The 17794-nt window shown below is 34.1% G+C and overlaps 1 protein-coding gene across 1 annotated transcript in view; it reads left to right on the top strand.

The window, feature by feature from the left end:
* LOC138315737 (uncharacterized) overlaps positions 1 to 16921 on the top strand; it is a 56820-nt gene extending 39899 nt beyond the window's left edge. The window contains exons 2-5 of the mRNA XM_069256984.1: positions 5551 to 5701; positions 6102 to 6308; positions 10983 to 11172; positions 11464 to 16921. Of these exons, the coding sequence (XP_069113085.1) occupies positions 5551 to 5701; positions 6102 to 6308; positions 10983 to 11172; positions 11464 to 12703 (1788 nt within the window). The 3' untranslated portion in view covers positions 12704 to 16921. The remainder of the gene's footprint in view (positions 1 to 5550; positions 5702 to 6101; positions 6309 to 10982; positions 11173 to 11463) is intronic.
* The last annotated feature ends 873 nt before the right edge of the window (positions 16922 to 17794 follow it).

The following is a 17794-nucleotide window of genomic DNA, read 5'->3' as shown; positions in this document are numbered from 1 at the left end:
GTTTTAATATCAATATAAATCAACCTGATTAGCTATGTCTGAGATTCTAATGAGCTGTTCCCCAAAAGTTTTTCCTGCTTTGATGATTTTAGTCATGAGAGAGACAACAACAAAAAAACCCCAAATATATCAGACCTGATTTTATTCTTTATACATGGATACACTGCTGCCTTTCTGGATTTCCTTTAACAATGAATGTAGTCATTTCATTGATACATTCTGAACAACCCTTTCTTTGATAGCTCAGATCTTTAAGCTTGATATGATATTACAATAACTGTCACAGGGAGAAATTAAACTGATTTAGACCAAATCAATCAAAATATTACACAAAAAAACATGGACATGATATTTCTGTCGTAACACAGACCTTAGTTTATTTGTTATAGAGAGTGATATCCACGCGCTTTAGTCCCGCAGGGCTGGTAGTCATGGTAATGATACACAAACATGTTGGGTAGTAAGAGAGCCTCCATCACAACCAAACACCAAGTGTTTTTGTTTAAATACGACAAACAAATACAGTGATACACTGTTAGTTACTAGGCTCTAATTAGCATAAAAACCAAAGAGGAAGTGACATGTGGCGATACTTTTAATGTGATTGGAATTCAAATTAATACTCAATGTTGTCCACTCAAGCAAGACGTTTTATGTATGCTGTAGTGTAGCATTGTTGTCAGGAATAACATTGTTATACTGTTGGGATGCCTTAATTGTTTCCAATTGCTTTTTTAATACGATTTTATGATAGTTAGGATACATAAAAAATAACTGAATGTGTCACTGTTTGATTTTGTGTTTCATCCTTGAGTTTGTTTCAGCTTAGATTTACTTCAAACTGGTACACGATACACACTAGCTAATTAATAATCCTAAGATTTACTTGTTTTTAATTGGATGTAAATACAAAAAGGTCCATGTCTTATACCATAGATCGAGAAACTGGATTGTATTTTAGAGTTTTGCAATGAGATAAATGCTTGGTAAAAATTAAAAAATTAAACAAGTAGATTCCTTATGAAGGTAATTGTAATTGGAATATTTTTTTTCTTAATAATAAATGTACATGCATGTATATGCATCTGTTCTGTGGTCTTTAAATTCCATCTTTCATAACTTAATCATTCTTGGGGATGGATGTAAGAACTAGAAAGAGGTTAACTTATTGTCTAACTTATTTTTCTCCATGAAGTAGAATCTACCATCCAAACCTAGCCCATCCTCAAACGGCCTAGACTTTAGATAGGATGTTTACTATAATTAAGCACAGTACCTAAATCTAGTGTATGTGATATACAGGACATTGTAACAAACCAGCTTTATATACCCAGTCACTAGAAGTCATTATAATGATTTCCTTTTGGTCAGGCAGGCTAGCACAAGGTGGCCTATAGGAGATACAATGTGGCACAGGGTGGCCTATAGGGTTTTACTACAGATCTGATCCAGTACTGATTAAAAACCACCTGATCTGGTGCTCTCTGGTGTCTGTGTCAGATGACACAGCCTTCTTTGCCTCCTGTAAATGTTTTATGATACATGGCTATAAATATGTTGTATGGGGAAATATAGTATTACAAGTCCTTATTCATACAGACTTGAATCTGGTCTAAATAGAAGTGCAACTGGAGTAGCCTCACTACCCGTAGTTATCCACAAGGAATGCCTGCTATCTAATATAGACACCAGTCTTTATTTTCACAGGAATTTTAGATTAAAAGAGAAAGACACATAATTCCTAGCTTATAAATAGATCATTCTTTAATGCTAAATGTTTAATATAGGACAAAGTGCAGTTTTTGATATGGTATTGAAAACTATTACATGCTAGGGATATGTATTAATTGCTGTTTTTATGTAAAATATGGTACATTTGATAGTAAAATGTAGTGCTTTTTTCTTTTACAATTGAGCATAAAATATGGAATTAACTTAAAAATATACAAGTTAAAGGGACTGATTTTAGAGTAAAATAGGAACACTGACTTCAAATCAAAGAAAAGGGTCTGATTGTAATTTAGGGTATATAAGGTGATAAGTTCCTTTTGTGTGGTTCAGTTCATGATTCATGGATTCATTTTGATTTAAAATAATGAAAAAAGCTGCTCATGCAAGTATCTAATTTTTGTGAAATTTGTCATGAAGGAAGATTGAGTCTCTAACATAGTGTAAATTAGTGTATGGCTGAATAGGTCTTAATACGACAGGAAGAACACAGCACATGCACATTGTGAGCAGCTATCTTTTGTTCCTTGTTTTATTCAGGGTCGCTGCCATAGAACACACTGAGAATCATGTAGTGATTTTGTGAAGTCAGTTAGCATAAACAATTGTGATACCTGTATTGCGGATTTGATTGTTCTGATGAATGCTTAGAGACATGTGACTCACAGCCTTGACTATACCCTCATCCAGCTCATTTTACTGTAGAGAGCTTTTCTAAATTGATGGAGTTTTTGACTATGGTATCCTTCATTCGACAGTATATGGCACATGTAGCTGCATTCTTTTGTTCTCCTGTCTGATCATGAAATAGACGTAAATAAGCTTATTTTCAAGGTTTAAAGTCCTTAGTATAATAGCTCCTACATTTTTGGCACATCTGTTTGAAACACGATTATATAATGGAATATATAGTAAGTATAGCTATAGGATCCAAATATGTGTATCTTCTAGTAAGGTTTCTATTGATAAAATGGATTTAAAAACAAGATATTTTTTCTTCAATTTTCATGTTTTGAATTCAACTTTGTTTGGGAATCTTGCTTCGTTTAAACAGATTAGCTGTCTTAATTACTTATATATATATATATATAGTTATTAAAATTCCCAAATCGTCAATTTACAGATATATTTAATTTAGACTAGCTGTGACCAGATTATTTTTTTCATTTCTTATTTATTCATATGCTCTCATATCTTGCTGTGAGAGGCAGGCATGTGCAGGGTCACGTGTGCACAGTTGTATGGTGATGTCACACTTTTTTTTCACATATTGTAATGTCTTGTGATATTTCATGCATTTTGATGTCCATTGTCATTAAATAAGTGTACTCCAAGGCCAAATCTGGGAGCAAAACATAATATTTTCAGCAAATAAGTTCCTACGATTAATGTGATTTGGGAGAAAATACACTAATATTCCAAACTCGGATTCACTTAATTAGAGGTAATTAAACATCCTCAGGAGAACCTCAGGTTTTAATACTTGATTAAGGAACAGTCCATGTTCATACCCTCATATAAAAGAGCCTTATTTTCTCAACTATATTTGAATATTGTTTGGCCCAATGATATGATATTTCTGAGTAGAGCCGTACTGATATTCTATAGCTTTTGATATGTTTATCAAGTTAATACCTAGCCTGTATAAAGGAGACAATAAATATAGGTTAGAAGTGAGTAGTTTAACAAGTAAATAAGACTTGATGTGCATGCATTGATCTTATCACCAGCTTATGTCCCCTACAAATATCTCTACTTAATGTTTAAAGTCTTGTACATGTCGCCATGGACGTCACACCCATCAGAACTACAGAGATTAGAAGGTGTACATACCTTCTTTATATATAATATACATGTGCAACTTCACTTGTACACAAAGCTTTATAAAGAAACATGATCCATACATGTGATTTCCTCCCTTTACAGTGTTTACATGTTTACTTCAGATCAGGAGTGGTTTTAGAAAAGATCAAATGTATGGCTAGACAATTATCTGAATAATATCACAGGAAAAGTTAATAAGACGGGATTTCATGATCTTTGATAAAATGTTTAAATTTAACATGCCATCTGATAAAGTTAAACTACATGCAATAATTGTGATAATTATAATGCCTCTTACTGAAGGAGATACTGGTATCTACTGATATCTTTTTGTCTCTATTTTCAGTGGGTATTGGTTAACTATGACCATTAAAAACTTCTAAACATCTAAAACCATCTACATACACTTGTAGTACACACAAATCCCATCAAGATAATGTATGTGTAAAGCAATGTAATAAAATGCCTTTCGCCTTCAGTCACTTAATGGTGTCATATTTTAAAAAAAGAATGTCTTTTTAACATACGTAATGTAATGTACTTAGTATCTATTGTGACATCATGGTTTATCCCTTACTTTGAAATTGTTACAGAGGAGATGAACGGGAGGATTGCAAAGCTCTATAGTGATTATAGGAGTAGAAGTTATCTGGAAGATTTTGATTTATTTGAAGTTCAGTATTTATATAGGAATAATAATGAAAAATGTAAGCTTAAGTAGAAATTAAGTTTCAGTAATGTATATTGCTAAAACTGTGGAGTACTATAGCAGTCAAACTACAAGTAAAATATTCATGAAAATTTTTATTTTCGGAACGTTCATTAAGATGTGTGATTTATGAAATAAACAGCCAAAAGATTTTTTCTCTTTGATGATCTCCATCTATTCATTGCTTCAATGAGAATCCGATCTGAATGATTTATACCGCTGGTATCCGTCCTAATGCGCCAGGAGAATTGTCACAAAGGACGGTTAGAAACTGGGCCTCAGCGTAGACCTTGATGCGTAATCTTAACCCCTACACCACATTTTTTTACCTTTACGGTGTACTATCAGCCATTTTATTCTCTTTGTAGCACCAACATTTGTTGTTAGGACATCAGATGACGTGCAGTGCTTTAAATATGTAAACAGTTTTTTGATCGATACAATATTTTTCTATAGAAAATGACATCGTTGTACTAGGTTGAAGCTAGCATATGTTTTCCGACTCCAAACATGTAACTCATATTGTTTTCAGAATGTTAATGTACCTGAGACCATCCTATTTTAGTTTAGCTATAGTCTGAAGGGTAATAAAACACATTCTCTGGAATTTGATCTACAACACACGTATATTATACTACATCAAATAAGGTGTTCACTTCTACTGAAGCGGCAACTCATTACCGTAGTCGTCCATACACCTTAGTCAGCATTTAACATGTGCTGTCATTTTATACCAAGAAATGTTTGATCACTCAGTTAATATTTGAAGGCAATAAGTCATGAAGTTGGTGTTTTTATATCTGTAAAATCAGTGCTCTATTTTATATAGAAATCAAATTTTATATTAGGCATTTAAATTATTATTTTCTTATTGTGAGTGAAGAATATGTCAAATAAAATCTAGATTATTAATGCATCATTATAAGTTACGAGGATTCGAGTGTTGTCAGAATGTGTTCAATGTTTTAATTTGTCAAGTAGTTAGAAATGGATTAGATTACACTGAAAGCATTAATTACTACAAAAATCTGGAAAGACATTTCAAACAATGGTGTTTAAGACATTTTATTATTAATAAATTTTGCAAGGGTGTGGCTTTTAGCTGAAATACTATATTAGATGTGTACACCTAATTGTTTTTAATACTGCATATTTAAGACGCATACCTTGGTTGAACACCACAACAGGCAGTGACTTATTAATGAAAGAGAGGAGGGGGGGTTACCTTATTGTGGATATAATCTGAATGGAAAAACTGTGTAATCAATATTTTCATTTTGTTTTTACAGAAAGAGCTACGAGATGAGAAACGTCTGCGTGAAAGATGCCTCAGGAAACAGGGAGACGTGGAACATATGAACAAACTGCGTAAAAAGTTTGTCAAACGAGCCAAGAAATACTATGGAACTCCTTATGCTAAAAAATATTGGTCACCTGATCGTAAGTATGATAATTCATAATAGTGTTATATATTCTGGAATGAAGGTGTCACTGTTTGTTACATTGTTATTGTGTGTGCTTAAGTTAATATGTTAATGTTTTCTCTGGATATATATTTGATCTCATGGTCGATGTAATAAGCATGTAATGAGGGTTTGACATTTGATACTTATCCACATGAGCAGACAATTCAGTAATATGCAAATGTCAAAACATTACATTAATTACTATGCAAAATATTCCACCTATAAGCCTTCATTAAATAATGAGTACGTATAAGGAAAGAAATCACTATTTAGAAGAAATAAAAAAATCCAAAATAATAAGTGGTATATTGGTGGAATTTTGAATGCATTCCCTTACCACCAGATCATATTTCCTCTCATTCTTCCTCACACAGAACCAGAGTACAAGAGTCGTCTTTTCTTGGACTGCTGTGGTTTAGTGCGACAAGTGATGCGGGATCTACGTAAAGATTTTGGTTTCCGCCTCGGGCCGTGGAATCAGGCGTACATGTATGATATACTTCCGATCGTGGTGGAGAAGGAAGAGGACATGAAGCCTGGTGACCTGGTGTTTATATCAGGGACGTATCCACGACCAAACGGTACGATTGTTTCTCAATGATAGACCAAACGGTACGATTGTTTCTCAATGATCAACCAAATGGTACGATTGTTTCTCATTGATAGACCAAACGGTACGATTGTTTCTTAATGATCAACCAAACGGTACGATTGTTTCTCAATGATAGACCAAACAGTACGATTGTTTCTCAATGATAGACCAAATGGTACGATTGTTTCTCAATGATAGACCAAACGGTACGATTGTTTCTCAATGATAGACCAAACGGTACGATTGTTTCTCAATGATAGACCAAACAGTACAATTGTTTCTCAATGATAGACCAAATGGTACAATTGTTTCTCAATGATAGACCAAACAGTACAATTGTTTCTCAATGATCAACCAAACGGTACGATTGTTTCTCAATGATAGACCAAACAGTACGATTGTTTCTCAATGATAGACCAAACGGTACGATTGTTTCTCAATGATAGACCAAACAGTACAATTGTTTCTCAATGATAGACCAAACAGTACGATTGTTTCTCAATGATAGACCAAACAGTACGATTGTTTCTCAATGATAGACCAAACAGTACGATTGTTTCTCAATGATAGACCAAACAGTACGATTGTTTCTCAATGATAGACCAAACAGTACGATTGTTTCTCAATGATAGACCAAACAGTACGATTGTTTCTCAATGATAGACCAAACAGTACAATTGTTTCTCAATGATAGACCAAACAGTACGATTGTTTCTCAATGATAGACCAAACAGTACGATTGTTTCTCAATGATAGACCAAACAGTACAATTGTTTCTCAATGATAGACCAAACAGTACGATTGTTTCTCAATGATAGACCAAACAGTACGATTGTTTCTCAATGATAGACCAAACAGTACGATTGTTTCTCAATGATCAACCAAACGGTACGATTGTTTCTCAATGATAGACCAAACGGTACGATTGTTTCTCAATGATAGACCAAACGGTACGATTGTTTCTCAATGATGACCAAACGGTACGATTGTTTCTCAATGATTGACCAAATGGTACGATTGTTTCTCAATGATGACCAAATGGTACGATTGTTTCTCAATGATCAACAAATGGTACGATTGTTTCTCAATGATAGACAAATTACGATTTTTCTCAATGATAGACCAAACGGTACGATTGTTTCTCAATGATCACCAAACGGTACGATTGTTTCTCAATGATACCAAATGGTACGATTGTTTCTCAATGATTGACCAAACAGTACGATTGTTTCTCAATGATCAACCAAATGGTACAATTGTTTCTCAATGATAGACCAAATGGTACAATTGTTTCTCAATGATAGACCAAACAGTACAATTGTTTCTCAATGATCATTCAAACAGTACGATTGTTTCTCAATGATGACCAAACAGGTACGATTGTTTCTCAATGATCAACCAAATGGTACGATTGTTTCTCAATGATAGACCAAATGGTACGATTGTTTCTCAATGATTGATCAAACAGTACGATTGTTTCTCAATGATTGACGACATGGTAACGATTGTTTCTCAATGATTGACCAAATGGTACGATTGTTTCTCAATGATTGACCAAACAGTACGATTGTTTCTCAATGATTGACCAAATGGTACGATTGTTTCTCATGATTGACCAAACAGGTACGATTGTTTCTCAATGATTGACCAAACGTACGATTGTTTCTCAATGATTGACCAACAGGTACGATTGTTTCTCATTGATTGACCAAACAGTACGATTGTTTCTCAATGATTGACGAAACAGTACGATTGTTTCTCAATGATTGACCAAATGGTACGATTGTTTCTCAATGATTGACCAAACAGTACGATTGTTTCTCAATGATTGACCAAACGTACGATTGTTTCTCAATGATTGATCGACAAATGGTACGATTGTTTCTCAATGATTGACCAAATGGTACGATTGTTTCTCAATGATAGACCAAACACGATTGTTTCTAATGATACGATTGTTTCTCAATGATTGACCAAAATGGTACGATTGTTTCTCAATGATAGACCAAACAAAACGATTGTTTCTTAATGATAGACCAAATGGTACGATTGTTTCTCAATGATAGACCAAACAGTACGATTGTTTCTCAATGATAGACCAAATGGTACGATTGTTTCTTAATGATAGACCAAACAGTACGATTGTTTCTCAATGATAGACCAATGGTAGATTGTTTCTTAATGATAGACCAAACAGGTACGATTGTTTCTCAATGATAGACCAAACAGTACGATTGTTTCTTAATGATAGACCAAATGGTACGATTGTTTCTCAATGATAGACCAAACAGTACAATTGTTTCTCAATGATAGACCAAACAGTACAATTGTTTCTCAATGATAGACCAAACAGTACAATTGTTTCTCAATGATAGACCAAACAGTACGATTGTTTCTTAATGATAGACCAAATGGTACGATTGTTTCTTAATGAATAGACCAAACAGTACGATTGTTTCTCAATGATAGACCAAATGGTACGATTGTTTCTTAATGATAGACCAAACAGTACGATTGTTTCTCAATGATCAAAGGTACATCAATGATGGTACGATTGTTTCTCAATGATAGACCAAACAGTACGATTGTTTCTCAATGATAGACCAAACAGTACGATTGTTTCTCAATGATAGACCAAACAGTACAATTGTTTCTCAATGATAGACCAAACAGTACAATTGTTTCTCAATGATAGACCAAATGGTACAATTGTTTCTCAATGATAGACCAAACAGTACAATTGTTTCTTAATGATAGACCCAAACGGTACGATTGTTTCTCAATGATAGACCAAACAGTACGAATGTTTCTCAATGATACCAAACGGTACGATTGTTTCTCAATGATAGACCAAACAGTACGATTGTTTCTCTTAATGATAGACCAAACGGTACGATTGTTTCTCAATGATAGACCAAAACCAAACAGTACAATTGTTTCTCAATGATAGACCAAATGGTACAATTGTTTCTCAATGATAGACCAAACAGTACGATTGTTTCTTAATGATAGACCAAACGGTACAATTGTTTCTCAATGATCAACCAAATGGTACAATTGTTTCTCAATGATCAACCAAACGGTACGATTGTTTCTCAATGATAGACCAAACAGTACGATTGTTTCTCAAATGAAACCATGACCAAACAATGTACGATTTGTTTCTTAATGATAGACCAAACAGTACGATTGTTTCTCAATGATAGACCAAACAGTACGATTGTTTTCTTAATGATAGACCAAACGGTACGATTGTTTCTCAATGATAGACCAAACAGTAACGATTGTTTCTTAATGATAGACCAAACAGTACGATTGTTTCTTAATGATGACCAATGACCAAACGTACGATTGTTTCTCAATGATGACCAAACAGTACGATTGTTTCTCATTGATAGACCAAACAGTACAATTGTTTCTCATTGATAGACCAAACAGTACAATTGTTTCTCATTGATAGACCAAACAGTACGATTGTTTCTCAATGATAGACCAAACAGTACGATTGTTTCTCAATGATCAGACCAAATGGTACGATTGTTTCTCAATGATTGACCAAACGGTACGATTGTTTCTCAATGATAGACCAAACAGTACGATTGTTTCTCAATGATAGACCAAACAGTACGATTGTTTCTCAATGATAGACCAAACAGGTACGATTGTTTCTCAATGATAGACCAAATGGTACGATTGTTTCTCAATGATAGACCAATGGTACGATTGTTTCTCAATGATAGACCAAACGGTATTGTTTCTCAATGATAGACCAAATGGTACGATTGTTTCTCAATGATTGACCAAAACGGTACGATTGTTTCTCAATGATAGACCAAACAGTACGATTGTTTCTTAATGATAGACCAAACGGTACGATTGTTTCTCAATGATAGACCAAACGGTACGATTGTTTCTCAATGATAGACCAAACGGTACGATTGTTTCTCAATGATCATCAAATGGTACGATTGTTTCTCAATGATCATTCAAATGGTACGATTGTTTCTCAATGATCATTCAAATGGTACGATTGTTTCTCAATGATCATTCAAATGGTACGATTGTTTCTCAATGATCATTCAAATGGTACGATTGTTTCTCAATGATTGACCAAATGGTACGATTGTTTCTCAATGATCAACCAAATGGTACGATTGTTTCTCAATGATCATTCAAATGGTACAATTGTTTCTCAATGATCATTCAAATGGTACGATTGTTTCTCAATGATTGTTTCAAATGGTACGATTGTTTCTCAATGATCATTCAAATGGTACAATTGTTTCTCAATGATTGACGAAATGGTACGATTGTTTCTCAATGATTGACGAAATTTTATGGTTGTTTCTCAATGATCGACCAAATAGTAGGATTGTCTCTCAATGATCAACTGATTGAAGGACTACAAATGTTTTTCAAAGTTTTTGTTCAATTCCCTTATCAAATTCATCCTTAATCTTGATGTCGTTAGCATATGTCTGTTGAGAAATAGATGTATATAATTTAATCTAGTTTATGCGTTTGCCATGCCTTTGTTCCCCTGTATGTAATTATATAAGCGTATCTTAGGATGTTTTAGCCTTTTTGTTAAGCATAGTTGGTAGATTACAAGAACATAGCTATGCCATGAGTTTCTGGTCACGGTCGATTCCTAAACTTTCAGCTCGTCAGCAGAAACACTTGATGACCCATGTGGAAATTTGGGCAGGAGATGGAAACAAGACCATTGGGGCTCGCTGGAACAACGGCAAAGTCCAACTGTGGGATGACTACCGCTTTGAAGCTAAGAGTTTTGTCGACGCTAAATATCACTTTCGGTCCTTGGACACTTGGTTACAAGGCATTTGTCGCAGGTCAGTGTTATTGTAGGTGATTACTAAAACTTTGAATTAAGGTGGCCAGATATGTAAGACAACTAAGTGAGACCTGTCACCATAGAGATTGCCGATGAATCATAAATCAAAGAACAATTTTGATATAAAATATCAGAAGACAAAACATTATTTTGATAATGTGTTAAGCTTCTCAGCTTTAAAGTTTGATTGAGACAAGTCATCATCGTCCTTTGATATTGTTTAAAATTGTAAAACGCTTTTTTCTGGTTTTTATTTCATAAATAGTAATTGTAAATGTTCTATTTTTAGCTTCTGCCCTGAACACAAGTGGAAGCGTAGCTTTAGTCCTAGTAAGAAGTCTATATTCTCACTAGAAGGTGAAAAGACAAAGTCAGGTGACACAAAATTAGAAACCAAGTCAAAAATTCAACTACCACAAGACACAGATGTACCGATGTCAGCAAGTCCTCAGAGCAAGGAGGATGAACTAGAGGAAGAGGATCTTGAGGAGGAAATGGAAGAAGAGGAAGATGAGGATGCGGAGCCTGCGTGTGATAGTGAGGAGGAAGGGATAGACATTTCTCCACGAGATCCAAACTTCCTCATGTCGCCTCGTAATGTCTTTGACAAAGTGAAATACGACGGTGCCAGTAAACGGTTTCCAAATCGCCCAACACATTCCTCTGCAAACAACACTCCAGTGAATGATAGTGAAGATGACAGTGAAGAGGACGAGGACGAATTAAGTATAGGAGGAAAAATTGCTAGCTTAAATATCAGTGATACCTCTATGACACAACTTGGCAGACTACAGCGAAGTCAGACAGACCTGGGAAGGAATAAACCTGACTATGAGTCACAGCGTCTTCATTCCCGAAGTGTGCAAGATATTCCAACTAGGTTTCCTCTTATTGTCAATGATGTCAATAAATCTAAGCTTAGTCATAGAAACGGACATGAACGTATTAAAAATCTTTCTGAGCGGGGTCTGGCCTCACCCAGAAATTCACAGCCTGCCAAACAAGAGATGGTGTTCAAGACAAGAAAGAAGTCACTGGAGGAAAAGCAAAGGATTTTCAAAGATCTGGAGCAGTCTAATTCTGTTCTTTTGATTGATAACGATACCTCTGACGATGATGGGGGCAGAGGGATGGAGGAGAACGTTCAATCTGTGTCAGATCAAGAACTTGCCAACTCTTTACCAGATGATCTTGAGAAACTGCCAAAAGATGACCTTGTTAAACCTGCATCTGATGAAGAGCTTGTAGAAGTAAATAGTACATCATCGTCATCATATGAACTTTTAGAGACTACAAAGAATGCAAATGCCATTATGGAGAAATCAGATGGAGAGATTAATATCACAAATGGAGATAGCCTGTGTCCTAAGTTGTGTAATGGACTTCAGTGTGATGACAGGAGCGATGATAGTGACAATGAAGAATCAATGAAAATCATACAAACACTGCCATCAGCTCAGAGTCAGGATGAGGAAAACTCCCCAGAGGACGAGAATTCATCTCAAGGTGACCATGTTGTCACCAATTGACCTTTTGACCCCAATCATGTGACAGTCATGTGATAAGGGGTCATTAGGTTAATTGACAGTTATTGTTACTATAGTTACTTGTTTGCTCCTGCCCTGCCTTCAGTCTCTAAACCTTCCATCATGGCTTCATCAACAATGTTAAAGTTCCTCACTCATAATTAATTACCCGTCATTAGATAGATCTGCTTAGCTTTGAAGTGAGATTAATTGTAAGAGAGGAATCACATACAAGTCAGATTCCTTAGAATTATTCACAATATTATCAACATTACTTCACAATTTTATTTTAGATAAAGGATATATTTGGAATGCTACGGTTGTGAATGGCCAGTGAAGTGGTTGAAGGCTGTAGGAAGCTATTGTTGGTTATGTTTTTGTTTGAATTTTACCGTCCCACTAATTAACTACAGTATTATGATTTGTAATTTATGCATGTTAATGTCACATTGATTGTTAAGCTAATTAAATCAGAATGTGTTTGGTTTTACATGTAACTGTGATGAAGGTCATTTTATAACATTTCATATTTTCTTCAACTTTGCCTCTTCTCAATCAGATAAGCAACAACCATAAATTTTCCCGCTTAGACTAGCAGCTTATAATTCGATTTTGCTTATTATGAACATTTTCATTGGCTTAAAAATTTACTTTATCAGTCCATAAAGGAAAAAATGGCGCCGCTGTTTGTAACGTTGCTTATGATTGGCTGAGATAACAGCGTAATGTTTTCATAGACAAAAGAGCCTCAAAATGAATTTTGAATATTGAAAGAGATTATCTTTAATAAATTGAATTATAGGGATTAATTTGAATAGATTTTTTATTTTATGGAGATATAACACAAAAATCTGAGTGTACTCTCATCATAAACCGCTTCACGGTTTATTCAGAGAACACTCAGATTTTTGTGTCTCCATAACATAAAAAATCTATTCAAGTTAACCCTTAAATGATATATCATCAGGTAGTTCTTAAATAAGTAGAACGATCTGCCATCTTCTACATTGAGTTACCACAAAAATTTAATGAATTAAAGGACCAGCTAGTCCTGTACACGGTATGATGTCTGAATCTTTGTGACGTGAAGCTTCTCACGGACATAGTGTAGAATTAAACATTCTGTGGTGTTGATTTGTTCCTATTACCTATGCACCATGTACATGTATAAGCATGTTGAAATAGCACTTGATCATCTCGTTTAGGAGAAATATGATCATCATTATGGAGTGTGTTCCGTCCTTGTATTATATAATTTACCCAACTACACATGATGTTTTACCCTATTGTATTCACCAATTACAGATCTTAAGAGTATTCCGTCTTTGCATGTTACAGAGTTAGCTCCCTTGCGGGTAGGTATCGATTGTTACGTCATTATTTTGCGAGGGCAATTCACGTTGTTTTCTCCAAAACGTATGACATTATGATCGCAAACACATGATGTCACAATCAATACCTACCCACAAGTGCAGATAACTCTGTAATATGCAAATTTCAGAATATTGGGTACTAAGACAAGGGTGATAGTTATGGAGAATACTGACCAGATAGATAGATATTTAGCCACACATTTTTATTTTTGTTTATATACTGAAATGCCATTTTTACTTTTATCTGTGATGTACTTGGTCTGTGATATGTATCCCCCCTCCAACCCCTCTCCCCCACTCCCCATCCACATGGGATGACACTGCAAAATGCTGACGGTGTAATTCTCTGCTCACAAAAAGACTACACTGTATCAGAAAATGAGCTGAATCCAAATTATACTGCTGAAAAAAGCTGACCTAAAATCACTGTAATTATCTCTAAAGACAAAAAATCCAACTTAAGAGGTGTAAAAGTAAAATGACAATTAGAAGGTGTACATGTATACCTTAGACCCTGAAGACTAATTTTGAGTTCTTGAAAGTGTATTATTTCATTTTGTGGTTAATAGATTTTTTTAGAATGCTATTTGTGACTGAAGATTTTACCTTAGCCAAAAGTATTTTTCATTGTGAATGGCATTTTGGAGGCAATCTTCATTGCTGTATGAAAAATAATTTGATGGATGTGAAATCTGATTAGGTATCTATTAGAGAACATGGAACCTTGACGTACCGTTATTTGTAGGGCTGCAGGCTCTGGGCCATCATGTCAAATGATTAACTTGCATCATGATCAGGATAAAATTAGATATTGGAAGGAAATGTTACATTATAAAGACGATCTACCTTACAATTAATCAACGCTACCTAAATACCTTAGCTTTATGTGCATGGCGATCGATTTCAAGTTATCAAGAATCTGTAGTCATTATTATGAAAGTCACTACAACTGTACTTGATAACCCTGCCAATGTATTAAACTTAATGAAAGATTGATATGTGGTGTGATGCAGGCGGTCACAAGCTCTTTAGTTGATGGTGAATCTATGATCATCAAGGATTCCCTGAGGTGCACTGTGTGAACCCCGTTCTGGGGTCACCCAATTAGGTGTGATATTGCATGGGGTCCTCAGTACTGAAAGCCGAATTATACAAGTCTTTTTATACTTACTTTTGTTAAATTGTGCTCTTGGTTAACAATCTAAGTCCCAGATGTATTGTTAAATTCTAATTCTAAATTCCAACAACATTTCGATAGACAAAGTTTAAAATTTAGATTCCGCTCAGTGAATGAAGATTTTTCAAGCAAAAAACCTGAGAAGAAAACGGATTTGAACGAGATTGAATCTACCAAGATTTTAATCTGTGCTAAACAGACATAATTCTTATTACTACACATAAAATGCGTCATCATCAATGATAAAATCTCTGTTATTAATATTCTGTCAGAAGTATCAATGAATATCTTCAAAAGCAGATTAAACTCACATCTATAAAGCTATGCATTGAAAAAAAAATGACATGAAATAAAAAAAAAATAAGGCAAAAATGCTTTAAATTTGTATTTAAGCCAAAAGAAAAGTATTTCTTTAAAAAAAGTTTGATATTCAGAGTGAATAGAATGACAAATCCTACTTGTATTCAATTGAATCTCACTTTGATGAATGCACATTTTCTTTGTGATTTTAAAATATCAAATAATATGTTAGATATGTAAATACAAAATATATTTTTTTATTGATATTGATGTATTGGTAGATAATAAAGGGGAGACAACTTTATTTATAAGGCATTGAATTGTTTTGGGCTTTAGCATACCTCCTTAAGAGAAAATTTTCGTATTGATACTGAATAGCACTGCAGTCTGGATGTAATAAATGAGTTTTCCATTTTAGATATAGAATGTAATGATGAGTAATGCCTGCAAAGTATATAAAGGTTCTTGCCATAATGTTTTATGAATATTTTATACCTATACTATATATTATATGCAGTGGGTTGTTTGGATTATTGACATTTATGAAATTCAGCAGTTAATTGTACATTCAATAAATATACATGTTGTACTATCATACCCCAGTACAGATATCTGTTATCAAACTTTTAGTTTAGCTAATGTATACAATAGTATGGTTTATTGGGATATGAAAATCTCCTTTAGAAATATACTTTTAATTTTGAGTATAAGAAATCATTTCTATACTCAGAATATATTTTCTAACCCTTGAGTAGAGATTTTATGCAAATGAGGTAAGTTGTCCAATTATTTGTGGATCTGAATGAAAGTTCCAAGGTTTTTAAAACTTCAACAAATTTAAAATAGTGAATAAAAGCGATGTAAAATGAATTGTTGATTGAGAAAGTGTGGACATGGTGGGGGTGTGCGGTACCAGCTAGTGGGTGGTACAATCAGCTGTGTGATATGTACACACTGTCTGTTATTATGGAATTTTACCTATATTTTATATATATTATATGTACCATATACAATTTGTGTCAACTGTTCAGTGTTTTAATTGTTCAGGTAATCAAACATATTTATTTTAATTTTTGATATTTTCCGGAGTTAGTAAAATTAATTCTGATCCTATTTTTACATAACAAATGTGTGATTTAAAGCTGTGATGGTTGTGATAGTTGAAGATTTTTTATTTATTACAAATCTGTATTAATTGTTTAAAAGACTTTATCATTATATACAGATGTATAACTTGTATGTGTGCAGACGATTATAACATTTAGTTCCTGGAGTTTGATTAAGCTGCGCAAAAACATTATATTATACCTACATAACTGAATGATAGATTGGAGTGAATTAAAAAGAAGTTGCCATGCACTATTAATGAAAGATCTTGTTGGAATGCTTTTCTTTTCAAATATTTTATATAATATATACAAGATGTGGTTAAAATCTAATATAAAATATGCATCTCATTGATAGGTAGGTGTATCTCCTAATCATATAAAATAACAGTCAATTTTTAATGCAACTGACATAAATCAAATAGCAATACATACCTGTATTTCTCGATGTACTTATACAGAAATAAATGTATGTAATAGCAAATGATGGTAAGTGTGAAAGGAAATGGTGAGTACACAATTGGTGTTAAAGGTACTGATATAAGCTGGTATTTATTGGCAGTATGTGGCGGGTGTAAGTCGTACTTGTAGAGGACTTAAACATTTACTGGCAGTATTTTGGGGTTGAAGGATTCAGAATGTCCCATGTATCACTGAATGAGAAATAAACTGGCCTTTGGCAAAACTAGAAAATCATTGAGTTTTCTATGATATACCTTGATGTTCTGTAGAAATGTAGTGACAAATTTCAGAAATGAATATTTCCCTATACTGAGATTGTCCTTTGAACAGACATATTGTTTACATGTATATATAATAACTGTATTTTGAAGTAGAGAATTGTAGCAGCTGATGGCTTTCTAACAACCAATACAGAAATACCATCAAAGCAATGTCAAAGGTTAAGTACATAACAGTTTTACAAGGAACACAAACTCCCACAAGTTAAGGCAGCAATGGAGGCCACATTGACCAAGAGATGGAGGACTAGTGGTAAATAGTTGGAGGCCACATTGACCAAGAGATGGAGGACTAGTGGTAGATAGTTGGAGACCACATTGACCAAGAGATGGAGGACTAGTGGTAGATAGTTGGAGGCCACATTGACCAAGAGATGGAGGACTAGTGGTAGATAGTT

Source organism: Argopecten irradians, chromosome 1 (genome assembly GCF_041381155.1).
Source record: "Argopecten irradians isolate NY chromosome 1, Ai_NY, whole genome shotgun sequence".
Lineage (NCBI taxonomy): Eukaryota > Metazoa > Mollusca > Bivalvia > Pectinida > Pectinidae > Argopecten > Argopecten irradians.
This window is presented reverse-complemented; position numbering and strand designations above follow the sequence as displayed.